The sequence below is a fragment of the Danio rerio genome, chromosome 24 (genome assembly GCF_049306965.1).
Source record: "Danio rerio strain Tuebingen ecotype United States chromosome 24, GRCz12tu, whole genome shotgun sequence".
Classification (NCBI taxonomy): domain Eukaryota; kingdom Metazoa; phylum Chordata; class Actinopteri; order Cypriniformes; family Danionidae; genus Danio; species Danio rerio.
This window is the reverse complement of record NC_133199.1, coordinates 1,020,127-1,047,500: the sequence shown is the minus strand read 5'-3', so window position 1 is coordinate 1,047,500 and position 27,374 is coordinate 1,020,127. Positions and strand designations below refer to the sequence as shown.

Here is a 27,374-nt window from a genome sequence, read left to right as displayed (position 1 = left end):
CAATATAATCCTACAATATGATTATTATAATAATACTAATACTAATAATTATATCGTCAAACTTACTGTCGGCCCCATAGACAGTACATTACAAACAACTCACGAGAACACCAATTCAATTTTACTCATTTCACACAAACAGAATCCTGTATTACTAATGCTCATCTAACCGTCCTTCAAACTTTTTAATATTTCCATTTTTTTTAAAAACATATCGGAACACTTCAGATACAACAAATCCTTTCTTGTCTTTGACAATTCAAATATGAGCTGAAAACGCACACGATCGGCTCCGCAACACAGCAGGTGGTGATGCTAGAAAACCAGCTCTCCTCCTGTCCTCCGTTAACATATGAAACGTCTCTCCATACACCCGTTGGTCGCTCGGCCCCTTGTCACTCTACTCGCACAGAACGCTCATTACAAAGTATGAATGTTATCAATTAATCCAAGTGACTTGATCATGTCTGATATCGTTTCAAATGTCGCAGTGCCACAGGTACAATGCTCTCGTTCCCTCAGAAACAGACAGGATGAAAACCATAGATATATAACTTCAGCCGTCTGTTGAATCACTGTGAAGGCTGTGCCTTTCCCACAGGCGGAAAGTCTTCCACTGAACGCAAACGCCTTTTGTTTTTTAACACACCCTTGTTCTTCAGCAGATTCTTGTATTGACCAGTTAAGGTAAAGTTTCCAACTGTCCGGGCCCATTCTGTAACGAGATCAGCCCATAGCGTGAAGCGCTACAGCTCCACGCTATGCATATTTTGCAGTCAGGTACGCATCTTTTAATCTTGGATTTCTCTTTGATCATTTGATGTCTCGTATTGATGCTTTACAAATTGACTGAATGAATTGGCGTAATACACATTTATGTTTTCAATTATTCAAACAGCCTTTATATTCTTATCTCTAATAGATCAAATTAACTCCATAACACCACAGTCCCCCGTATAGGTTAGTAAATTATTATAGACAGGGCAGCGTTGCACGCCATACCATGTTACAGCTCCGACTGACACGTTGCCGTTAATTCAACTATACTTACACTGTAAAAGGCCTGTCTAAGGGGACAGACCTTCATCTCTAAACTTATAATCACATATTGATTACAAATATGAAGGTTCTAAATTAATCCAAGTGACTTGATCTATCATGTTTGATATCGTTTCTAATGTCGCTGTGCCACAGGTACAGTGCTCTCGGTTCCTCAGACATAAACAGAATCACAGCAGTAAATATATTACTTCAGCTATCTTTTCAACCGCAGTGCCTTTGCTGTAGCCACAAACTCCACTAAATGCAAACGCCTTTTGTTTTTTAACACACTCTTGTTCTCCAGGAGATTCTTGGATTGACTGCTTAACGAAAAGTTTCTCAAAGTTCCCAGCGATTCTGTACTGAAATCAGCCCGTAGCGTGAAGCGCTACAGCTCCACACTATACATATTTCAGGGTCAGGTCTTTTAAACTTGGATTTGTTTTTGATCGTTTCATGTCTTGTATGAATCGTTTACCAATTGACTGAACGAATTGCCATTTACCTGGATGATAAATTGTTACGTTTTCAATTATTCAAAGACAGTTTGTGTTATTATCTTTAGTAACTTGCATTAAGCACCACAAGCCCCTGTACAGGTCAGTAACAGATGAAAGCATTATAGACGGAGCGGCCTGGCACGCCATTCTTACAGCTCCGACTGACACGTTGCCGTCATTTCCAGTACACTTACACATTAAAAGGCCCGTCTAAAGGGACAGACCTTCATCTCTGAACTTACACTCGCATAGCGACTACTCAAAGTTATTCATACTAAATAGCTCTGTTTGTTTTAGGAGACCGCAGCTGTACGGTGTAGGGTCCAGCCAGTTGGTCCAATGACGGTGTCCACTGGTGGATCAAGGTTCACTTTATGTTCGGTCATTCCAGTGCACAATGTTCATCTATATTAAACTTAACTCATACCTGACTCCAATTTTAGTATGAGATGCTTTACAATATGAATATATTTATCCTCGTTTTATCTCACTACAATTATAAAACATTGAGAAGGTTATTTTGTTTCCTTTCACATTATTTTAGATTGTGATTGAATATTCTTTTGATTTGTTATTATACCTTATTCTCATTTACTCAGATTCCTATAGCAGCTCGAGTCTTGCACCGGCCGGGTATACCATCTCTTAGTACAAGCTTCTCAGTCTCGGTCATTAAACAGAGGCGATTAACCACTCTCCTGAAAAGGCAGAACCCTACATTACTCAATTTAGGAGACTTTTATGCGGTCCTTATAGATCTGTTATCTACTTAATCAAGACCAAATATTTTAATAATAATCGCACAGGATTATAAGTTTGTAGATGAAGGCCTAAATACCCACATTTACATTAGTTTCAACAATATTTTGTTCTTCTAAATAGAAAACCCATTGTTGGCCTTTTACAGTCTAAGTATACTTCAATTAATGCCAATGTGCTAATCGGATCTCTAACAACATCGTATAGCGTGCCACGCTGCTCCGTCTAACATGTTTTAGTCCGTTACTAACCTGTACAGGGGCTTGTAGTGCTATGGACAACAACATTTACCAGTGATAATAACACGACTGTTTCAATAATTCAAAACAGAACAATTTATCAGTCAGGTAAATGAGTATTCTGCCAAATTCATTCAGTCAATTCATAAACGATCAATACAAGACATCAAATTATCAAAGATAAATGCTAAATTAAATGATGCATTCCTGACTTCAAATTACACATAACGTGGAGCGCATGCTGGCCAATCACAATCGCGCCGAGCGTTTCTCACACCTTACCTTAAGTAATCCAACAATTCCCTCAAGGAAAGGGGTGTGTGCGTAACAGAAGGCATTTAGTGCTGCCTGTGGAAAAGTCACAGCCTTCACAGTGGTTCAACAGATGCCTGAAGTGATTTTGTTTTGATTATGTCTATTTCTGAGAGAATGAGACCATTGTACCAGTCGCACTGACACATTTTAAATGAAATCAAACAGGATAGTTAAAGTCAGTTTGGTTAATCTAGAACGTTCAGACTTTTAAATGACCGTATGTGTGAGGTGGGGTGGTTGAAGTCCAGTTTCAGCAGATTCACATGTCACATGTAGCAGGAGCTGATTCTTTCTCACATTCCCACCTGCTGGGTTGTGAAGCCAATTGTCTCTGTTTTCGCCTCATGTTCAATTGTCAAAGACATCAAAATATTTGTAATATCTCAATTCCTACATTAGTAACAGATGAAAGCATTATAGACGGAGCAGCGTGGCACGCCATATACCATGTTCTCAGAGCTCCGACTGACACGTTGGCGTTATTTCAAATACACTTAGACATTAAAAGGCTCGTCTAAAGGGACAGACCATCATCTCTAAACTTACACTCGCAAAGTTATTCATACTAAATAGCTCTGTTTGATTTTCAGCTCTACGGGGACCGCATAAAAAATATCCTAATCTGAGTATGTAGAGCTCTGCCTTTTTAGGATAGCGGTCAATAGCCACAGTTTACTGATCAAGACTGACACGCTCGTGCTTAACGGATCGTATACTCGGCCGGTACAACACTCAGGATGTTATAGGAAACCGAATGAACGAGAATAATATAAACATAACATAAATATTCACACACTTTTTCTAATTAAAATATTAACAACTGTAGAGGATTTCAGATTAATATCAGCGTTAAACACCTCACGCTAGTCTTGTGAGAAGGATCCGTTGTCAAAAACAATTCTTCAATGACAGATCTAGAACAACTCTCACAAATTACACACTTGATCAGTGTTTCACCACCAGTCCATTTCAACACACAAACTTCTTTCTAATTGACTTTTGGAAAATAGTTGAAACAAAGTACTTTCACAGTTCTCTGCCGTTTTCCATGTCGTTATTAAATGTAAGTAAAGTCTAATTCGACATTTGAAATGTGACATTAACGCTGCTTTAAAAACTCCCTCCATCTGCTGTGAAACTCTGTGATGATAGACTCTGCACATTCAGCTCGATTTGCTTTTGATTCGATAGTCAGTTTGCTGTACTCACCTGTCCTGTTTCTTTACTTCCTCCAGTATGCAAAGCTGGCCATCAGCCTGAAGGTGCCTGGAGGAGGAGGAGGAGGAAAGAAGAAACCCAGCGCTTCTGCTCAGCCACAGGAGGAAGAGGACGACGAGTATGCTGGAGGACTCTGTTAAAACACACACACGCACACACACACACACACACACACACACACACACACACACACACACACACACAATGCAAGCTGGACTGGCATCCTCTGTGATCATCTCACCGTCGCTGCATTAAACAGACACAAATGAAGTGCGTACACCACGGGCTCCTCTCTCAAGTACGTGTATTTATTCAGGTTTGCCTTTACACTTCATGTTCAGTTCCACAAGCTTTACAGGCAACACCACACCTGAGAAACAGCCTCTCCCGGTGGACGGACCTCCTCGCAGACACCAACACTCATCCCGGGTAAATCAACAGTTCACATCAATATTCCCTCACACTTTACAGCAACGCTTCATGTTTTTACTCATTCACACGCACTGTAAACGTGACTGGTTACTTCAAAACCGTGAGTAAACCCATCGTAACACGCACCTGCAAGATGCCTTAATGTTATGCCCGTGCCTTTTCTGCACAATAATACAAATAACGCAATGTGTTTACGTACTGTTTGAATGTAGACTGATTCCCTTATACAGCGGATAAACTGCCAGCGTCGCCAATCACGTTAACTCAGCACTTCAGGTCATCGTGACGAGCGCACATCAACACTTTAACAATGTTCTTAACCGCAATCGACCTTATACAGATGTAAAACTGTGCTTAATGCTCATGATTGACGATGTTAACACAGATACATTTATTGAACTGTCACGGGGCGGATTTACCCATCCGAAGCTATTCCAGACACGGAGGCCAAGTGTTTCAACGCACCATCACGCAGTCTGCTTCTCTGCATTACAGTGCGATACTACTGATAATAATAATAATAATAATAATAATAATAATAATAATAACAACATCACGTAAAGGATCTTGTAAAACTTGTCTAATTATTTTTTTTCTCTAAAATATTTCACATTTATTTGACATAAATCCAGCATCTCAAATCAACTTCCCTCAACTAAATAATCAAAGCCATCCCTCTTTCTATTGCATGTCAACACGTGTGCACAATACAAGCTATATTTTAAGACATCTGTAACCCCTGACTTCCATACTATTTAGTTTTCCTGCCTTTTAACTTTCAGCTTTCTTCCCTATGTCTTATTTTGTGTTGAGAAACTACTTTGGCAGCACTCGAGAGACGGTAAACACTGATTAAAATGTCTTTTTTGGGTGAACTATTCCCTATTACTGTTGTATGTTTTTCTTTGACCAAATCAATTCTTATGAGCGGGACAGATTCGCTCAACAACACCCTAATGTGCAATCAGAGCTCTGAGTATGAACTATTATAAAACACTTTCTTATCCAATTCCCTCGACTAAAGCTGTCCTATTTACATTACATGTCAACTGTAATGTCATGTGTATTTATATAGCGCATTTATCATGTATGGCCATACACCCAAATCGCTTCACAATCCACACCACCACCAATGATCCAACTGATCGTCATCTTAAGGTTCTGTCTGCATTCTGACTGATTTTGAGATATTGAGCGTAAAAGTTTGTGCATTCCGTATAGCAAACAGTGTGTAACAATTCTTTTGTTTTTTATAAAAGGTTCAAACAAGTAAAAAAAAAACACATCCCATAATGTTTAATAAGAATGCCAATAACTCAATATTCTCTAAAATGTCAGATAGAAACCTTATAATTCCAAGGTGGCGAAATGTATAGAACAGAGATGTCCAAGCTCAGTCCTGGAGGGCCGGTGTCCTGGAGAGTTTATCTCCGACCCTAATCAAACACAGCTGAAGCAGCTCATCAAGCTCTCACTGGATATACTGCAAACCTCCTGGCTGCTGTGTTGAAGCAAGTTAGGGCTAAACTCAGCAGGACGCCGGCCCTCCGGGACCCACATTGGACACCCCTGGTATAAAACATGTCATATTTTTATGAAACGTGTAAGCATTGACTTCCATAGCATTTGTTTGAGGAAATAAATATCTACATAATGTTCTGCAACTGATTCCTAGCATCTGTTCAGTTTCATTAAAAACAAACATGCACTCGTTTCACTGCTGGACTTCTTCAAGATTGAGGATGGCGGACTTTCTAAACCCTCGCCATGCAAAATATTACAGAAAACACTGCTGTATACAGAGCTACGATTAATACTTCTAGCTCTTTATTCAGGAGCAGAAATATTACACTTTTTTTTTTTTAATATCTAAATTATGTTTTAACACTGTGATTCTGCCCAAGACACCATCATTAATCTAAAGTGATGCAAATTATGAGGGCTACTCGCATCAGGTCTGACTGCGCATGTGTCAAATACAGCGTCACATCTTCAAACTCATGCATATCGTCAGTTCCTGCATGGCTGCGTCTCTCGGCTAATCAATGGTCAGGTTATTGGCAGGATATTTGGATGAAACCTGTAATGGCAGCTTGTTTTTATAATAATAATAATAATAATAATAATAATACTTATTAGGTAACACTTTACTATAACAGTGCATGAATAATGATGTATTAATATGTAAACTAAACATGACTTTATTATGAATTAGTGATGATTTAAGGTGTGCGCTAATCATGAATTAACTTTAACTGCAACATGATGCACACGAGTTCGTGTGTGAATGACAGCTACCTTAATTACATGTCGTAAATTAACATTTCACTTTAAGCTAAACGTAACCAACATGAAGTCATGAGCTGTTAATGTATGGTTATGTCTTGACTTTACTCGGAGGAGCACATCACCGTTAACTCATCCTTAACTACTCATCAACTCCTGTACATGTGGATGTTGACAGAACACTTATCTGATGTTATTCAGCGTAAACCCACTAGTTGGACGTGCGTAAGGAGTTCACGAGTACTTAAGATTGGGTTAATGATGATGTGCGCCTCCAAGTAAAGTCACAACATGATTATATATTAACTATCACGAGTTCATCATGGTTACATTAAGCATAAACTAATGTGCTAATTAACACATTAATTAACAAACGACATGTACTGACGAGTAATTAAGGTAGCCGTCGTTCACACGTGTGACTCATGTTGCAGTTAAAGTTAATTCATGATCAGCGCACACCTTAACTCATCATTGTTTAGTTTACATATTAACACATCATTATTGATGTATCGTTATTGTAAAGCGTCACCACTTATTATAATAAGCCCACTCAACTGTGCAACCTACAGTACTTTTTCTAGCTACATTTTCTTATTAAAGGATTCTGCTTTGAAGAAAGCCCAAAATCCACTACAGGCCGTGAGCAGCCGCTTGCTTTGCTGATGGGTGAATCCGCCCCTGCGCTGGGATCAGTGTACGCTGTATCGTTTGCTCATGTTAAACGCGTCAGCTGATGAAGCGCTGCTGTAAAGTGGAACTGTTTCATACGCTGGGAAGTCCGTAACAGTGCCTGCCTTAAACAAAACAAGGGGAATGTATCTGTCAATACTCGGTTCACGACTGATGCCGCAGATGAACGCATGATCGCCTTAACAATCGTTGACTCGGCAGGGAACACTTTTGCTTGTTATTAATCTGCGCACGCTCTAAATAAAGACATTTCTAGTGCATTTCTCAGTTTGGTCTGTCTTTTATGCACGCACACACACACACACACACACACACACGCACACATCAGTAAACAGCAGCGGTTGTGCTTCGTCCTCCATCACACACACACACACGCATCAGTGTCAGTATGGGCTCATCCTCAAGCTGAATCTCAGTCAAACTCACACTCAGTCAGTCTCTCTCTCTGTTCTTCAAGTACTGCGTCCGCTCCTCCTCCGGGATCTATTGCACAGCTCATTTGTTTTTCTCTCGCGTCCACTTGATCATGGTCTCGGGCGAGCGGTACAGGAAGATCAGTTTGGCGTACAGGTCCTCCTCCAGCTCCAGCTCGCCCGTCTCCCGCACCAGGAAGATGTCCGTGCACAGTTTGAGGATTCGGTCCACGCACGGCAGCTCCTCGAACATGATGGAGTGAGAGATCCCGCTGAAGAACTCGCGCACAAACTTCCCGATCACCAGAACCACCGACGCGTACAGACCCATGATGCTGCAACACACACACACACACACAATAACATGTAGAATTCATAATAGACATTTCCATGTGGATGCTGCACACTGACATTTCAACAGAGAATTCTGTGAGTGTTACACGTGCTGCAAACAAAAACAACATTATTATTATTATTATTATTATTGAAAAAACAAAACAGACATGCTCATGCAAATCAAGATCAAAGCAACACTACATGATTGTGTCAAACTGCAAAATGACATTTTTATGCTGGTGTGTGTGTGTGTGTGTGTGTTAAACATTCAATGGTTGCTGCATACATTTGTCATTTCAGAATGATCGCTGTACTAGTTCTTGTGTTCAATAATTGATGACGCTTGTTCTGCATTTACAGAATTCTCAGATTTACAATAACCATCTAAACTGCGTACAAAATTAAACTACTTTCTGCCTTATTTTCAGTCTATAATATATGACAATCAACCATGCTACAGTAAGGACAGAAGCCACACACACACACACACACACACACACACACACACACACACACACACACACTTAAATGTCTTTCATTTCAATCATTTCATTAATTTCATTTCATAATATTGTTGCAAAATTATGTTTTTATAATTAAAAGAATGTAAAGCACTCAATAATAAATAATATAAATAAAATAAAATACATATTTTATCTCTTTCCCTGTGAATCTATTCCCTAACCCCCTATTTTTGTGCATGTGAAGAAAAACCCATTATCCATATATCGATAGACAAACATAGTTAGACGGATAGATCACACACACACACACACACACACACACACACACACACACACCATTTTAAATACAATATTATTAGCCCCTTTAAGCTTTACTTGAATCAATTGTATCCAGAACAAACCATCGTTATACAATAACTCAACTAATTACCCGAACCTGCTTAGTTAACCAAATTAACCCAGTGAAGCCTTTAAATGTCACTTTAAGCTGTATAGAAGAATATCTAGTCTAATATTATTTACTGTCATCATGACAAAGCTAAAACAAATCAGTTGTTAAAGATGAGTTACTATTATTGTTTGTATTGTGTCAGTAAATAGTTTTTTATTATGATTGTGTTTCAGATATTAATCATACACAACGCATAGGGTTGTGTGTGTGTGTGTGTGTGTGTGTGTGTGTGTGTGTGTGTGTGTGTGTGTGTGTGTGTGTGTTGTAGATAGATAGATAGATAGATAGATAGATAGATGGATGGATGGATGGATGGATGGATGGACGGACGGACGGACGGACAGATAGGTAGATAAACATCTATCAGAATATGTGTGTGTGTGTCTGTCTGTCTGTCTGTCTGTCTGTCTGTCTGTCTGTCTTTCTTTCTTTCTTTCTGTCTGTCTATCCATATATACATAGATACATGGATAGATAAACAGACACATATATACACACACACACACACACACATACATACATACATACATGGATGGATAGATAAATTTGTCTTTAATACTGACTTATCTGGTTTATATACACAAATATGTGACTAAATCGTCTTATAGAAAATCATCATTTCAGAGAAAGAGAGAGAGAGAGAGAGAGAGAGAGAGAGAGAGAGAGAGAGAGAGAGAGAGCGAGAGAGAGAGAGAGAGAGAGAGAGAGAGAGAGGGAGGGAGGGAGATCTGTGAATGCACTCAAATGCTGCCGTGTGTCTCTGGGATGTGTTTGTTGGACTGACCCGTATCCCGCCAGGAAGCCCAGGCTCGGAGGGCTGACTTTATCACTGAAGACGTAGAGCTGCAGTCCGGCTTCTCTCTGCTGCTTCTGCGCTGATCTGAGCTCATCCACGATCCACCACTCCTGCAGATCCTCACTGCTGTTAGCGGAACGCTCCAGATCCAGCTGGATGCTCTTATAGTCTCCGTCTGCAGCAACAACCAGAGCACTTATCAACACTTACAAACACAGAACAACATCACCTATCATCCATAAACACAAGCTAACATTACATTAATACAACAAACAGCAGCTTTCTTTGCAATCTGATTTAACTATCCTTTCAAATCCACTAGCAGGATCAGTCTCACCTGTGTTTATTTCATTCTAGCAGTGTTATTTATCAACATCGTCTACTTCACACACTTCTAATATATCCATTGTAAACAGGGTAAACTATATTTCTATTGTCAAGACAATATTTGGCCAATATTCAGACTATTTGACAATCTGAAGCTTCAAAATCAATACAAGTAATGCATTTACTAATTACAAATTTGACTTTATATCTACATTTATGTAAGAAATGCTCAAAGAACAGTTCCTAATGGAAGATATATACAGAAATACACTCAATATTACCCTACCCTGCTCACACTTTACATTCAGGCTTCATGTGTTTACTAAAATAAACTAATAATCAACAACACTTGTACGTCATGTATTGATCATATTTCTACATTTACTCTTTTTAAAACCCAATGCTGCTTAATCTAATGTCTGTTAACATGAACTAACAACAGTATTCTCCTTTACTAACATCAACTAGACATTAACCTTATAGTCACCGCTTACTTCATTACTCAAATCACATTCCTATAACTCTGCCATGACAGAAAAATCCTTCATCTTCATCAAAATGCACATAATGGACAAGATATAGAGTGTCTTTGTGCTCCTGGGACACAAATCACACACCTGAGGGTGCAACATCTCTTACACGCGACAGAGAACATCATCACACACGACATCGGCTTCATTCTCACACCTCAATAGAAGCATTCAACGTGAGCATGACCTGTCAAAAACAGCCCAAACGTTCAGACTGTCCACAGTTGTCTGTGTTCATGAAGAAAAGTCTCTGTTACCTTCGTAAAGCTGCTCGATGGGTTTGGCGTTGGAGTCGCTCGGTGCTCGGATGAAGCAGGGAAACACTTGCTCTATCAGCCTGAACACACACACACACACACACACGCACACGCCATTAAACACACATGTTAGAAAACAGGGACAAAAGCACACGCTCCACCATCATGATCACCCGTACCCTTGGCAACCCCAGGACTCCAGTTTGGATGCAGCAGATCCTGATTGGTTGCCTGCTTGCTCACCGATGGACCGGTGCTGCTACTTACACGTCCTCATGTTAACACCATCTCCATCATTCCGCTTTCGTTTCACATTATTTATATCATGTGGTTAAAGTTAGTTGTGATTAGGTTCTTTATCTTCTTCATTTATCCCTAGACATATTCCTGGATTTGTTGTTCTGTGTTTATTAAATAATTTGCATATAGATCCTTTTGTTGTCATGTTGCGACTCAAACCAGGGGGTCGTGACAAGATGTTAAATCACCAAATAACATGGACACTGACAATCCTGATCCCTCGTTTCAATCTGGAAAAACAACTTTGACTACTGTGTGTGTGTGTGTGTGTGTGTGTGTGTGTGTGTGTGTGTGTGTGTGAGTATTTATTTATATATTCGTACAAATTTGTCTCTAACAGATAGTATTTTACTAATGAATTTAATTACTCTACTCAGCATACTGACTCAATTTCACTACTCATCCACATCAGCGTACTGATACAGAGCTGCGATGCTCTGCTCTCGAAACATGCCGGAACTACTTTATCCGTGTGTTTATCTGAAGAGTCATCAGACTCAGCATGATGACGTCTGGATCCCGTGCTGTATTTATACTCACACCGGTGTGTTTCTGGTTCCGTTGAGTAACGCGATCAGCTCCTGCCTGGTCTTGATGTCCAGATACGTCACATGTTTGTCCATGGCGAATTCAGACTTCGCTCCAAGACTCAGATTCCTGCACCACAAAAGCAGAGAGGATTTACTCCACATTTCATCAAATTCAGTACAAAATTCAAGAGCCAGAGCCAGAGAGGGACATAGTTCACTACTGATCAGCTCTACAGTCATTACTTTATGCTGAGAAATCAGTTTGTGTCCTTTATTATGCGGCCTCTGTCGCCATCTTTTGGCGGAACAATGTAAACTCAACCGCAATAAGCTTCAATGACGTTATAAAAATTATGAATAATAAAAAGCATAGTATTTAAGAGTACTTAAATACTATGCTTTTTATTATTCACAATTTTTACTGAATATATGTATGCACCGGGGTGTTGCTAGACATAAGGCTCTACTTGGGCCACACCCCTTTCAAAATATACCATTATAGTCATTATTCTAAATAAATAACAGAAATTAATCCTAAATGCAACTGGAAAACAACGTAAATACAACTGGAGTGATGCTAAGATCATTTAAGAAATCTTTGCATGACTAATACCCTAATTGCAATGAATGTTTCATAGAATTATCCGTTGTCTTAGACTTGACACATGGCAGAGAATTCGGTTTATTAAGTCTTGCTTCCCTGACTCGTCATCCCTCATTTTTACTTCATTCTACATTATCAGGAGGCGTGCAGTCTGAATAAGATCACCATCGTATTATTGAAACTTTGTCGACTTGCAAAGCTCACTGTGTGCCGTTTCATTGCATAAAAGGAAGTTATACCAGCAGCGCGTGAGGGGCAAGTACTTTTCGTCGTGCATGTCAACAACCGGGACTCACGCCGGGACAAGAGCAGCACGTCAGGGTGCAGCAAAAGCGACAGGTGTGCTGGTACGGGTCTCTGTGCACGCGCGTCACTTTGCTTTTGGATTACACTACATTTCTTTTAACAGCATCGCACATACAGAATAAAGTCTTTGTTCTGGGATCATCGCTCTTAATAAACACACTTTGCATATGAAGTAAATCATACATCAAAGCATTTGATTAATACAAATTATTCAACCTCCTTTTAAATATATAGTGTTTTTCAAATATTTCTGAACTTATATTATGCGCAGACGCTGCACTTAATTATTCATTCATTCATTTTCTTTTCCGCTTAGTACCTTTAATAATCAGGGGTCGCCACAGCGGAATGAACCGCCAACTTATCCGGCATGTTTTCACGCAGCGGATGCCCTTCCAGCTGCAACCCAGTACTGGGATGGCATTTAATTACAGTACATACACCTTTTTCTTCTGAAGAAAGTCTTTTTTATTTTATCTTGTGCACAATAAAAGCAGATTCAGTTTTAAAAACCGCTGTAGGGTCAATATTAGAAGCAATATAGATATGTATTTGGTCTACAGAACAAGTTAGAAACAGTTATGACTTGCCTAGTTAACATAGTTAGGCATTTAAATGTCCCTTTAAGCTGAATACTACAATACATCTTGAAGAATATCTAGTCAAATATTACTTTTTTAAAGCCACAAATTGGGGAAAAAAATTAAAATTTTACAGGAAGGCCAATAATTGAGCTCACGAACTGTTCAACCGCATGAATAATTCTGCTGTGTGAATATTATAAACTCTAATTCGCCACTCGGTTATTGAGGCAGCGGTTGGGTTTAGTGTAGGACTGAGTTACAGATGATCGGAGAATAAGATCGTGCACAATATGAGCTTTTTATGCCACATTTACTGATGATTTACTTCATGACTCAAACACTTGATAATAAATCTAAACGCATAAACTTCACTACTTTAACGCTTCAAATTTGATTCACACTCGGCTTTCAGCTTTATAACAGCATCTAATTCGCGTACATGGTGTTTGATGTAAATGCCTGCACCTCTGTATGCTCCAGGTCATGGTGACGGGGAACTGGTCCTCTTTGCTCAGCACGTCCATCAGGTTTTTGCGGCTGGGAGGACTGATGGTCCACAGAGAGTTGGAGCTTCCCTCCAGCTCCGCCACCGTCACGTCCTCGGCCCGGTACGCCTCCAGAAACTGCATTGCACTCTGGGAAACACAATCAAAAACACTTGACTTTTGCATCCGTACACAATAATCACATCACACCATAATCATATCCTCAACAGGAGAAACAGTTCAAGGTTTCCTGTTTATATATTTGTTGCCACATCAGCAACTTACACCTATTTCATACACATAAAACATGTTGTGTTTTTTTACAAACAAACAATGTTTGTAACTTTAAGGATGCAGCTTTTTCTGATGTGCACATGCTGCCAAAATCACTGTTACTTCACATCGATTATGTGCCTGAACATACTCAGACAACCGCGCATTACTATTCATTCATTCATTCATTCATTTTCTTTTCAGCTTAGTCCTTATATTAATCAGGGGTCGCCACAGCGGAATGAACCACCAACTTATCCAGAATGTGTTTTACGCAGCGGATGCTCTTCCAGCTGCAACCCATCACTGGGAATCAAATGACTATTTGTTTTATTTGTCAATGCTTGTGATTGCTTTCTTAAATGCACATGCACTTTACTACAAACTTAATCACTAGAGCTCTTCATTTGCTCCGCTCACATACTCAACAACACTTCAACTCAGTCAGAAACTCAAACATACTAACTCAGAGTTTTCTCCAGTATTGTGCAGCACTAACTGTAGCACTACAGGACTAAATATACGCTTCCTCAAACCAGAACATCAGATCATTACATGGACTTACGGGGACGTAGTTGTAGGAGTTGATGAAGTTCTTGAAGTCTGATTCGGTCAGTTCCTTCAGCTGATTCTGCTGAGCGCTCATCGTGAAGATGGGCTGAAAACACACACACACACACACACACACACACGCACGCGCACACACAAAACACATTTCAGCTACTGTTATTATAATATACATGATTCTGATCTCACACACACGCACGCACGGACACACATACACATGCATGCACGCACGCACAGACAGACACACACACATACACACACGCACGCACGCACACACAGTGGCAGATTTAGGCATGGGCCCAGGGTGGCATCTTGCTGGGGGCGCCAAGGTAAAAAAAACACATCCCCTGGTAAAAGCACTGAAATACAATTTACTTCATGCAAGTGTATTCATTTACAGTGCCCATCCCAGAATAAAGACGTTAGGGGCCGTTCACATTCGCCATCTTTTGCATCTTCGGCCATTCCCGCTTGCCTCACACGTGCTCCTGTGTGAATCCTGGTGGTTTGCACGCACGCTGCTCGTGCACCGCTAAAGCAGAGTAACAGCCTTTACAGACACGCAGAGGTGTCGACACGCAGCGAGTTTTGCAACAAAACTAAAGTCCGTATCATTTAATGATGATGTTATGGCTATAAAGCAGAAAGGAGGGATAAAGAGTCAGGGAGGGAAGACTTCATCACATTCATTTTGGCCATGAGTCGGCCCACACGGAATCTGCGCGCACACAATTTTAGCAGAATTCTGCAGATTTTTAGCCCATTATTAATTCAGTAATTTATTACTTTTTTATTCAGTAATTTATTACTTTTCATTTAATTTATTAAGGTTTTAGTTATGATACTCCGCTGGATACTCCCAAAATAATTCCGCAGAAATCCGCAGATTTTTACCTAAATTATCCGCAGAAATAGCAAAAGAACGTCCGCAGATTCCGTCTGGCCCTAGCCATGAGTCGGGCCTAAGACCGCAGATAATTCTGTATCCGTATTATATTACATTATATTTATTTTTAGTATTTTATAGAATTGTCATACTTAATGCATTCATTTATTTTCTTTTCAGCTTAGTTCCTTTTATTAATCTGGGGTCGCCACAGCGGAATGAACCACCAACTCATCCAGCATATGCTTTAAGCCTGCTTGATTTCCTCCATCCAGATTATATTGGAGGGTTGTGCTTTGCTATTGGTGGATCTCATTTGAGTGACAAATTGACTCCGCCCCTCACACCAAGAAACACCAATCAGAGAACAGACGGTTGTGGAGTGATGGAAAGTTCAATAATGTGCACAAATCCTTCATGATTATTGTCGAAAGCGCATTACAAATGAAATGACTCCACGCTGACCTGAAATCCTCCCAGTGTGATGGTGACGGACACGTCCAGCGGTTTGTTGACCACTCCGGCCACCGATTTGACCAGAGACATGAAGAGCAGAGGAAACCAGACGATACAGATGAGCAGCATCACGATCATGCCGCCCATCCCGTACTTCACCACCTTCTTCTTCTTCTGTCCGCGGGGCTGAGGATAGCGCTGAAAAACACAACGCACACGTCACTCCTCCCGTGCTCTACGCCCATTCATCATATGCAAGGAACAATTGCCATTAGTAGACTAATGCACACACGTACTTGTTGGTGTTACACCTCAGATGAGTGTTATTGGTAAATGATTCAACAACCTGAAGTGCATTATTCTGCTCGAACTTCAGTTCCCAGATCTACAAGCGCTGATCAGATGTTGTATTTCTGACATTTATCAGGTTTTTGTCCTCAAACTAATCTCATCAGAAGCCTTCTCTTGTGTTTTTATATGATTTTTCACTGCTTAGAGCGCCAAATATCACATTCCCTGACTTACACTAACTAAAAAGCTGAATTTATATAGTTTATGAGCACTGAGGACACAAAATATCTAATATATCTAATATATCTTCAATTGCACAGTGTCACATATCATCAGGACATGGTGCTGAAGCACACAAAAGCTGGAATGGAAGTTTTTGGAGATTCACCATTACATTGCCTGATATTTAATCCTCGATACGCTTGCTTCTGTAAGGTTATAGCATTAATATATCATTAATATAATGATGATTACTTTATCCCAGTCTAACACTCCAAATATCATTTGCGTCATTTCTTCTTAGGCTCTTCGGCTTTTTCCCTCTCTGTCCCATATCTCTCCTTGCCAGCTCCTCTCATCTTCGTCTTATTCCATCTCTGAGGCTCTCCGTGCCCTGCTATCCAAACCAATCCCCTCATCCGACGCCTTCGTGTGCCCACTGGAGAGGGTAGACGGGTCTGCGAACATGCGCCTCCACGGCTGCAGAACGAGACGGCTGCCCGCCCTCACCGGACTATATCCTCACCCCTTGTTCACACCCCCTGTGGCAACGTTGCGTCTTGTCAGTGTGTTTCTGTGCTGATTGCTGCTGGGGCTCTTCTTTTGTCTCCCTGGTTGCTCTAATTCATGGGCAAGGAGAGAGGGAGATTTTTTTTGCCTCCCTTTCCTGACATGCATCTTATTTCCTTTCCTAAATGCTGTGACCTGTCTTCCCCTGAAAACTGTGATGTCTGTGTACTTTCGGGGAGGGGTTCAATTTCAATATACGAAAGTGTATGTGACAAATAAAGGCCTGATTTGATTTAATTTGATTTGCAAAGATAAAATAAGTGTCAAAACTCGACAGTAATTATTGATTATTACACGTTACCAGCTTGTCTCACCTTCTCGGACTCTCTCCAGCACTTGAGCACGAAGATGTGAGCGTAAATGTCCTCCACGCAGATCCAGCTGGATAAACTGAGCGTCGTGTCCGTCCAGACCCAGTCCATCACGGCCCGCAGCTCCGTCAGGAACGGCACCAACCGGAACCTGAACATCGTGATCAACACATACAGTTACAACGACCGATCAAACTTAACTGATAACAAACTAAAACATTTAGATCAGACTAAAGAAACTCTATTGTCTTTATTATGGAAACACTGCACAAGGCTGTATTAGCTAATGTTATTAACATAAACAAACAATGAACAATGCATTTACTGCAGTATTTACTCGTGTTAGTTAACGAAAATACAGTTTGTATTCGTTAACTCGATGCATTAACAAATGTCAATTCGGATTTTATCCATGTAAATGTTGTCAATAAATGCTGTACAGGTATTGTTAATGTTAGTAAATATGATAATAATTAATTATTAATCATTAATAATTAATAAAGTAAATGATTGTTATTAAAATCTTTGCTAAGGAAATCTTCTTTCGTAAATATCGTTCATTGTTTATATCCCAATTGGAACCAGAGCGTTTTAAAGAAAAGAAAAGACACAAGGAAAGGGCCAGTCCTCACCCCTGGAAGAGGAAGAGATTGAGGTAGTTGTAGCTCTTGGTCAGGAAGTTTCCCAGGACGCGGGTCGGGTATCCGCAGCGGATCTGATACGCCGACAGACCAAAGTAGATGCACTTCACAAAATACCAGAGCTGAGCCACTGTGTTCTGACTGAAACGCCTGACGAAACACACACAAACACACACACACATCAGGTCAATCCCCACAAGAACAATTACATTATCATAACGCATGAAATACTGATCGAGCGTTTAAGACTGTGGGCTGTGATCCAAGGAAATGTTTGGTGTTGAATCGAATGTTTCATCCTTTTAGGCTGAATGGAGTGTGCTGTTTCCCAAGGATCAATATTGGGTCTATTTTCCCATTTAAATGCATTGCTGCTATCTGCCAGAAACATAATGTAAGCTTTCATTTCTATATTGTACAGCTTTATATGCCAGCAAAAAGGGGTGTTACAGGGGTCTTATTATTTTTTTTACATGTTTTAATATTGATTATGGAATGATATTACAGTTTTTCTCGATTGCTTGGATGCAGTTGTCAACTGAAACTCCACATTTTCAGATCAGTTAACACACAGGCCTAAACAGCAGCACTCATGGTCAAAATGACACATTTTGCTTGCAAAAGGCACATACCGTGTCAAAACATTTAACATATGCAACAAAAGCTAGTTTTACCTTCAAACAACACAACTTGCAAACAAGTATATGAGCTCTTTCAATTAATCATTACACAATGCACAACAAAATACAAAATACAGAACTCAAAATGCACCACCATTGCTTGCCATTGTAGCTTATAGCCAATGGCATTTGTTGTCTTTGTATTTTGGCTGTCAAATTCGCCTTTTTGCAAAGAATTGGATCAAGAATAAGATGTGCTTTGATTGAATATATATTGAATTCATGACATTTTTCAAACTGTGGCTGAAAACTGAAATACTGTAAATAAAAAAACAGACAAAAGTAATAAAATACTGTAAATATTAGAGAAAACACATGTAAACTAATATACAATCAAATCTATTGGGAGTATAGGACATAGCCATACTGACCTCCTCCATCAATGCTGGCGCAGAACAACACAGACCTTCCATCGTTTTTATAAGGTTTGCAGAATGATGGCTAATTGAAGATTTGTGTGAAGGAGTGTCAAACCGGTGCTTCAGTGATTTCATACTGATGTTGGTAGTTTTTAATAGTTAGGAATAGATGGATTCTGTTTGGTTACCAAAACTAAAACAATGGAGTTTGGACTGCTTGAATGACATCTGTGTTAACTGTTTGGAAAAATGGTGGGGAAAATGTGTCAACCCAATGAGAAAGATTTTACACATTTGCAAGACCGGTCCTCTGCTCTGCTGGGATAGTGAAAATGAAAATGAAGAGGAACCTAGTTTCTTTAACCAGGTCAAAGCAAACTAGAAAAACTGTAAGCAATTGATGGTGAGAAATTTAGCTTTTTAGCTTGTGTTATAAAGAATTTTTAAGCAGTAAAGCAGTTTTGTCAACATTTGTTGTTTTTAAATATGTCATAAACAAGACCAAACCAAATAAACCCAAAAAACACTAATAAAATAAAAGAAATAAAAAACACAAAACAAAAGTAAACAAAACAATCCCAACACAACACACAAAACACAAACAAAATCCAAAAACCCAAACAAAACTAATTCCAAACTAAAAACAAAAAAACACGAACAAAAAACTGAAAATCAAACAAAACAAAACTTGACACAAAAAACTAAAATACAAACAAAGCAAAGAAACAACAACAACAACAACACAACACAACAAAAAACAACAACAACAACAACAACAACAAACTCAACACAAAAATCAAACTAACTAAACCAAACTAAAAACAAAACAAGACACAAGACACAAAAACAAACAAAACCAAAAAACAAACACAACCAAACCATAAACAAAACAACACAACACAAAACTACAATAAACAAACACAAAGCAAAGCAAGACAATGACAGGCTTTCAAACCTCTCTGTGACTCCGGGCAGAATGAAGAACATCCAGAAGTGAATGCCGAACACCAGGATGACCTGGAAGATGACCTTCCCCATCACAGTCTTCCTCAGGTACAGCGCTCGGTCCACCACCATCGTCCCGAACTGAATCAGAACCATCACCAGGAACGCCTCGGGAACCTGGTCCTCCGACAGAGAGGAAGTGATGTCAGCAGCAGCAGAGTGCTTCTGTAGAGGGAGAGACAGACTTCAGTGGCACTGTTATCTCTAACAGCTGATTTATTTCCTCTTCATCATGATGACAGCACATAATATTAGAATAGATGTTCTTCAAGACACTAGTGTTCAGCTTACAGTGACATGTAAAGGCTTCACTAGGGTAATTAGGGTAAAGTTAGGGTAATTAGGCAAGTCATTGTGTAACAGTGGTTTGTTCTGGAGACAATCCAACACTAATATTGCTGAAGGGGCGAATAATATTGAGCTTAAAACAATTAAGAGCTGCTTTTATTCTAGCCGAAATAAAACAAATAAGAGTTTCTCCAGAAGAACTGATCTTACAGGAGGGCAAATAACTTTCACTTCAACTGTATATATCTTATCATTTATCCCAACTCAACAGCACACAGCAAGTCTAATAGTTTACTAAGAGTAGTAAAGCTCTCGCTACAAACCCCGAAGGCCCAAAACCCGAAGACGATGATGATGAAGTCGACCGTATCGGCCAGAAACATCAGCACATACACATCCGTCACTGCGCTGTACTCAGGGTGGATGAGGCTGTAGAAGAACTGCTTGATGGGGATGTAGACGTCCAGAACACTGAAAACACACACACACACACGCGCGCACACACACACACGCGCGCACACACACACACACATGCACACACACACACACACCAATCAGACTGTAGAAATGAAAACATAACAATATGATGGTGTGTTGTTTTCTTCTAATAGACAAGTTAGTATGTGTATGGGTGTGTGTGTGTGTGTGTGTGTGTGTGTGTGTGTGTGTGTGTGTGTGTTACGTTTTGACGGTGAAGCGTTTGGCTCTGATGAGCTGCTCTCTGAGTTTTTCCATGAGCAGTTCTTTACGGCTCTTCTGTTGAGCGCTGAGAGAGCGGCGGACACTCGATCTGGACACTGAACTGCCTGTAAACACACACACACACACACACACACACACACACACACACACACACACAGATTTACATTCACGGATTAAGATTTGTATTGTCACTCTGCAACTAAGAGGCACGTCAACAGTAGATATTCTGGATGTCATCTGAACCATTCATTTCAGGTTTTGCAGTGTAATGAGTCGATTCGGGTGTGTTTCATTAGGGAGAGGCTGAAAATGTGTACTGTTGGTATGAAGTATGTATGAAGTGTGTGTGCGTGTGTGTGTGTGTGTGTTATTGGTTGTTGTGCAGAGTCTGTGTAGTGCGTATAAGTCATCGGTGTTCACCTGTTTTGGATCGAGCGGATCTCTGCGAGATGCTGGAGCTCTGTCGGCGCACGCCTGCACTTGACTGCTGTTTTCTGGCCAAGCGGAGGTGTGTGTGTGACAGCGTGCGCGTGTATGTGTCCTCCACAGGGCTCTTCTCGGAGAAACACTCGGCTTTCTCTTCAGCGCCAGAGTGTGTGTGTGGAGAGACGGAGCGCGGCTCTTCTTCATCCCACAGCCCGTAACACTGAGCGGGAGACAGCAGCACAATCAATGTCATCTCAACACATTTGATGAAGATAACAGCTGCTGACGGACTGGTTAATACTCAGCAGGGCGTTATCCTATAATAATTCAGTGATCCTGAGTGCATCAATACACTGATACTGCTTATAAAACTGCTCTTACATATAATGGACAGCTTTATTGCTGTTTTAAAAACGTGTTAAGACACAGAACATTGATCTGAGCTGTAATAATATACATAAAACAACAGTTTGCAAAAAGAAAACCAATAGCTGCGTCCCAAATGACACACTATACACTATGTACTTATGCACTTACACACTCAACAGGGCAGTATATGTATGTAGTGGCGTCCCAAATGGCGCACTAATGTTTTTTTACTAAGCGTTTCCCCGATGACGGTCGCCAAATCAGTGAAATAAACGACCAAATCATCAAATAATACCTGCTGTGAGTATAATCGCATTCACCATCGGGAGGCGCTATAATCACTCTCGTAAGAGAATTTTGCTTTCACCATCCAAAATAAATAAAGTTATCCAACATGTGCCGCCGATAGCTCCGCCCCTTCCGCTACGTAGCAAACCTGCGGTCGTTGAGTGTGTGAAGTGTCCATCATTACACACTTCACTTTGGCGTCTGAATAAGTGCATCATCCGGGTAATTAAAGTGCACTTATTATTATTAGAGTTTTCAGTGTGAACACACTACTTACACTATTGATACTGCAAAATGGCGTAGAATAGTGCATAAGTATGCGATTTGGGACGCAGCATCTCATTTCAACACACTTCAGCGGACATGCTCAAAGTAGGTCTCACAGGCCAAAGATGGCCCACCGTAACCTTTGATTTGGCCCACTGTCCCGTCTGAGAAGAGCGTGAGAATGATGGAGGGGCTTGGAGAGAACGCCTTTTCTCATTTCTAATTTGACTAAATCTTTGTTTGTTTGTTTAGTTGCTGAGATACAAAAAAGCAAACTGAGATTAAATGCTGTAAATGAAAAGCTGTACATTAATCTGAGTTTTTACAATGTAAATACCATCACTCGAGAGATAGAGGACTATGCAGAAGACATCAGCGAGCAAATCAAGGCAGAAACTACTGCATGCTCTTACAAACGAGGCTGTTTTTCTTTTGGTTTTTGTTGTAATAAGTAAATTATAAAATGTAAAAATGTATACAGTGTTAGTTAATATAAAGCAATGTTTTCTAGGTATCTTTAAGTATTATAAAACAAATGAGGAAATTACCCATGACAACTATATTCACCTTCGGCACACTAGCCCTGTTTTTTTTTTTTTTTTGGCCTTTCGTGAGAAAAAGTTTGCGCACCCCTGCACTGAAGTCAATTATTATCATGAAGCCGCTCTTCAGATGTTGCATTTGTCAGGTGTTTGTAATCAAATTAGCACTAGTTTCTTCCACGCCTCCTCCAAAGACTTCTGTTGTGTTTGGATGTGTGTTTGACTGCTGTACAGGGTTCACACACCTTTTCCAAAGGCAACAATAAACACTTTTCAAAACCTTGTTCTTAAAAAAAAATTATACAAATTAATCGCATCCAAATTAAAGGTTTGTTTTGACATAATATATATGTGTGTGTGTGTACTGTGTTTATTTATTATGTATATGCATATATTTGAGAAAATATTGTATACATATTTACATATAAATGTGTGTGTGTGTGTGTGTGTATAAATATAAATAAAAGACACAAATTCTAAATACATTTTAAATTCAATGTAACAAGATTGTTTCTATTTATGTGTGTTTATAATAAATAAATGCATGATAAATATAATACACACACATATTTTGTCAATACAAAATTCTATTTTGGATGCTACTATTTTGGATAATAGCAATACACCATCAAACTAATACATGTACATACTTAGTCACATTATATCACATGCTAAAAATATTTCATATTATATTTATATATTATATTTAATAGTAGAACATTAATGACAATGTTTGATGTTTCCCTTAAAGACCAAACATTGATTTACTGTAATTTATTCTTTTAATATGTCATTTTCTTGCATCTTAAATGTGTCATCTTTCATCATATATATATATTTATCTATTTTAAGTTCATGCATGTCTATGCATGCCTTTAGATTTAAAAATAAAATATAATATAATTATATAATATATTTAAATATAATAATAAAATATTATATAAAAATAAAATATTACAGTTTTCATTAATTGCAAAAGCAAACAAATAAAAATAAAAATAATAAATTTAATTAGCTGAATTACGATAGTAATTGAATAACCTAGTTACTAAGATCTATTATTATGAAAGCAACACGATTACAGTTTTAAGCACGTTTAATTTAACACTATTGAAAATATAAGCAGTATTCTAACTTTAAACTTTAATGTTTAATAAATTTAATTTAATGAAAATATTTGATTAAAATTTTCTGCTTTTCTCCAAACGTTTCCAGCCCACGTACAAAAACACTAGCTTGTGGCTGTGAAATAACCCAAATCATTCAGAGTAGTGATATGGAGCTGTAATGCACTCAAAACCTGCCGGAACTACTTTATCTGTGCGTTTATCTGACAATAACAGCACATCTTAGAGCAGGGGTCACCAAACTTGTTCCTGGAGGGCCGGTGTCCCGCAGATTTTAGCTCTGACCCTAATCAAACACCTGAACAAGCTTATACTAGGTATGCTTCAAACCCCCAGGCAGGTGTGTTGAGGCGAGGTGGCGCTTAACCCTGCAGGGACACCGGCCCTCCAGGACCGAGATTGGTGACCCCTGCCTTAAAGCATCAGCCAATCGGAATCAAGCCTTCTCTGTAGCATGAGTGTGAATAAATATAGGAGTCATGATAATCAGACCTTGAGGATGGAGCGGTGGAAGAAGAGCGCCAGCAGCTGCACCAGGTCATAGTGAACGTATCCCTCCTTCTTCTCCACACCGATGATGTTGGGCGGGTGAAACGGCTTGGATTTGTCCACCTCGATGCTCTGGTTAAACGGGAAGAAGCCGAACTGGAAGAAGTACTTTATCACTATCGTCACCTGTGTGTAGAAACAGACAGAACATGTGCTCAACACTGGAGCTCTGGAACAGGGAGAGCCAGCGACGATCAGGGATGCAGGAATACACGCTCGCCTGGCTGTGCAGCCAATAAATGTGGCTATAATGGACGACAACGGGGAGAAAACAGCATCAACAGAACTAAGGGGAGCCAATCTGAACAGAGTAAACGCACCTCGGTGTACACGATGGCGGTCATCCAGAAGCGTTTGCTGGGCCGCGGCACCGACAGCATGGCCCACAGGAAGATGAGCACGGGCAGCACCAGCGTGGCCACCGAGGCGGAGATCATGTGGTTGAGGATGATGACCAGATAGCAGACCATCTGAGAGTGAGACACCAGCACATTGTAGAGCGAGTAGCAGAGCTGCAGGAGCTGAGGCTGAGAGCGGTAGAAACGCTCCGACTGCTCCAGATCTGCATCGTAAAACATCCTGGAGGAGGAGAACAGCAGATGAACACACAATAACACACACACACTAGGACAGCGTACATTTCATTTAAAATGGAGGCAATAAATTAAACATTTCTCATGAGCAATTTTTGAAGGGGACACAAATAATCCCCACATGTGCCCCCTTCATTATTATTGTTTAGGGAAGGGTGTGGCTGGGTCAGCTGGTCAGTCAGAGATAGCAAAGTAGAGCTGCTGAGAGATTGCTGAGAGCTGCTCGTTGATATTTCTGTTGATTTGGCATGCTTCTCATATACAATAAAAACAGAATTAAAAAAGTTAACAATTGCATTTAAATGTGGATTATTCAAAAGTACAGTGGGCTCGTTTCGAACACGCACAGCTAAACGATATGCTAATTGTGGCCGTTAATGTTAAGTTAACATTAACAAGTCATCACGAATGAATCAATGCATGGGAAACGGCTTCGGCATGTTAGCTGCAATGCACAATGCAAGAAGCTATTGTAAACGAGCTAACGTTCTAATATAGCAGACGCATGCAATATGACACCCTTAACCATCATTATTTGCGGAAACTACAGTCCTTTATGAATGAGCCTGCATCATTAAACAGATTGGGTTTATTCACAGTGAATGAAATACTCTACTTGCTGAAGTTCAACATGAAGGCCGCACACCTGACTTGTGTGTGTGCAGGTTAGATGAGCTGGAGAAGCAGGCAGTGGGCCAAACCACTGTGAGGAAGGGGAGGGGGAACTCAACGGTTTCTAAATGCATTTGTTGCGTTTCTTTTTTGTAAACTTACACAATTATTTTAGGCATATTGTACATACATATATTTTTTACAACAAAGAGTGAAATTCTATTTATTTATTTTGTATTTTTGGGGGGGGGGATTTACATCCGTGCTTCTAACTAACAGACAGAATACACACCACTGATGCAGACACTAGGGTTTCTGCAGAGTCGTGCCCTAAATAAATACACACTGCATTACACACACCTCACACACAAGGTGTAATTTATTCTTATTAGTATTTGTCATTTGATGCAAAGATGATATAATACAAAGTATAGCTTTATAAAAGTGCATACGTTTAGTGTATTGTTGAAATTTACTCTGGGACTGAGAAACGCTGCTTTAAAGGGATATCTGTGTTTAACACCATGCCAGCTTCTATGGCTATGTTTATGACAAGAAAAAGCATACTGCAGCATATATGTATTATATTGATTATCTTTTATTGAATTACAAGGTTTCATCAAATATTATGGATTAAGAATATTAAACTGAATATAATAAATTCCTCTGAAATAAAGTCAAAGACATTAATCTTACTCACCCAAACGTATGAACAGAATAACCACACATAATAAATACACATAATGGAGCATAACATAACATACCCAGCCTTTTAAAAACATGCATAACTTCAAGTGTCGTACATTAATACCATCTGATGTTGCAAACTCGTATTATTACCATTCTAAACGTTTTAGGCCAGCAAGACAAAAAGTAATTATTTATTAATTAATTAATAAAAAATCTAATTATTAAAACTTGATTAAAACGTATTACGCTCCAACACTGTGGTATTCTCTTCCAGTTGATATTAGGAATGCACAGTCTCTTGCCATTTTATAAAAATCTTTATCTTTTTGTTTAGGGCTGCTTTTAATGATTCTGTCTGCTATTACCTGCTCTATTATTGTATTTTATCTTTTAATCACTGTAGTGTCTTTATTATAGTCTGTTGTCTTGATTTGAACGTAATGTGTATTGAGAAAGTAACTTTTAAAAGTGCTATATAAAACAAAATTATTATTATTATTATTATAAAAATGATAGCACAGATAGTTTACTGTAAAATTAAAATATATGTAAATGCTATGGTTTCTACTGTGTGTAGAGCAGGGGTGCCCAATCCTGTTCCTGGCGATCTACCTACCTGCAGAGTTCAGCTGAAACCTTGATCAAACACACCTGTCGGTAATTACCAAGCGCTCCTCCAGATCCTACTTAGTCGGTTTAGTTCTGTTTGATTAGGGTTGGAGCAGAACTTTGTAGGAAGGTAGATCTCCAGGAGCAGGATTGGGCACCCCTGGTGTACAGTAAATTTAATGCTAAAT

General features: G+C 39.5%; 2 protein-coding genes across 9 annotated transcripts in view; one reads left to right on the top strand and one right to left on the bottom strand.

The window, feature by feature from the left end:
• Positions 1-7,743, top strand: part of napga (N-ethylmaleimide-sensitive factor attachment protein, gamma a) — a 34,780-nt gene extending 27,037 nt beyond the window's left edge. Inside the window, exon 11 of one of the 2 annotated variants that reach the window (XM_017353827.4) lies at positions 4,090-7,743. In XM_017353827.4, coding sequence (XP_017209316.2) covers positions 4,090-4,212 — 123 coding nt within the window. In that variant the 3' untranslated portion in view covers positions 4,213-7,743. 2 annotated transcript variants of the gene reach the window in all.
• The window catches only part of piezo2a (piezo-type mechanosensitive ion channel component 2a), a 150,032-nt gene continuing 127,019 nt past the window's right edge, over positions 4,362-27,374 (bottom strand). For 6 of the 7 annotated variants that reach the window (XM_073941353.1, XM_073941355.1, XM_073941354.1 and 3 more), the window contains 15 exons: positions 25,003-25,261; positions 24,626-24,808; positions 21,535-21,760; positions 21,095-21,218; positions 20,736-20,883; positions 20,075-20,289; positions 18,072-18,230; positions 17,443-17,590; positions 16,058-16,246; positions 14,705-14,797; positions 13,847-14,016; positions 11,898-12,014; positions 11,058-11,137; positions 9,932-10,118; positions 4,362-8,231 (listed from right to left, as the gene is read on the bottom strand). In XM_073941353.1, coding sequence (XP_073797454.1) covers positions 7,979-8,231; positions 9,932-10,118; positions 11,058-11,137; positions 11,898-12,014; positions 13,847-14,016; positions 14,705-14,797; positions 16,058-16,246; positions 17,443-17,590; positions 18,072-18,230; positions 20,075-20,289; positions 20,736-20,883; positions 21,095-21,218; positions 21,535-21,760; positions 24,626-24,808; positions 25,003-25,261 — 2,551 coding nt within the window. In that variant the 3' untranslated portion in view covers positions 4,362-7,978. The remainder of the gene's footprint in view (positions 8,232-9,931; positions 10,119-11,057; positions 11,138-11,897; positions 12,015-13,846; positions 14,017-14,704; positions 14,798-16,057; positions 16,247-17,442; positions 17,591-18,071; positions 18,231-20,074; positions 20,290-20,735; positions 20,884-21,094; positions 21,219-21,534; positions 21,761-24,625; positions 24,809-25,002; positions 25,262-27,374) is intronic. The other variant, XR_012399642.1, reaches the window with a different exon arrangement.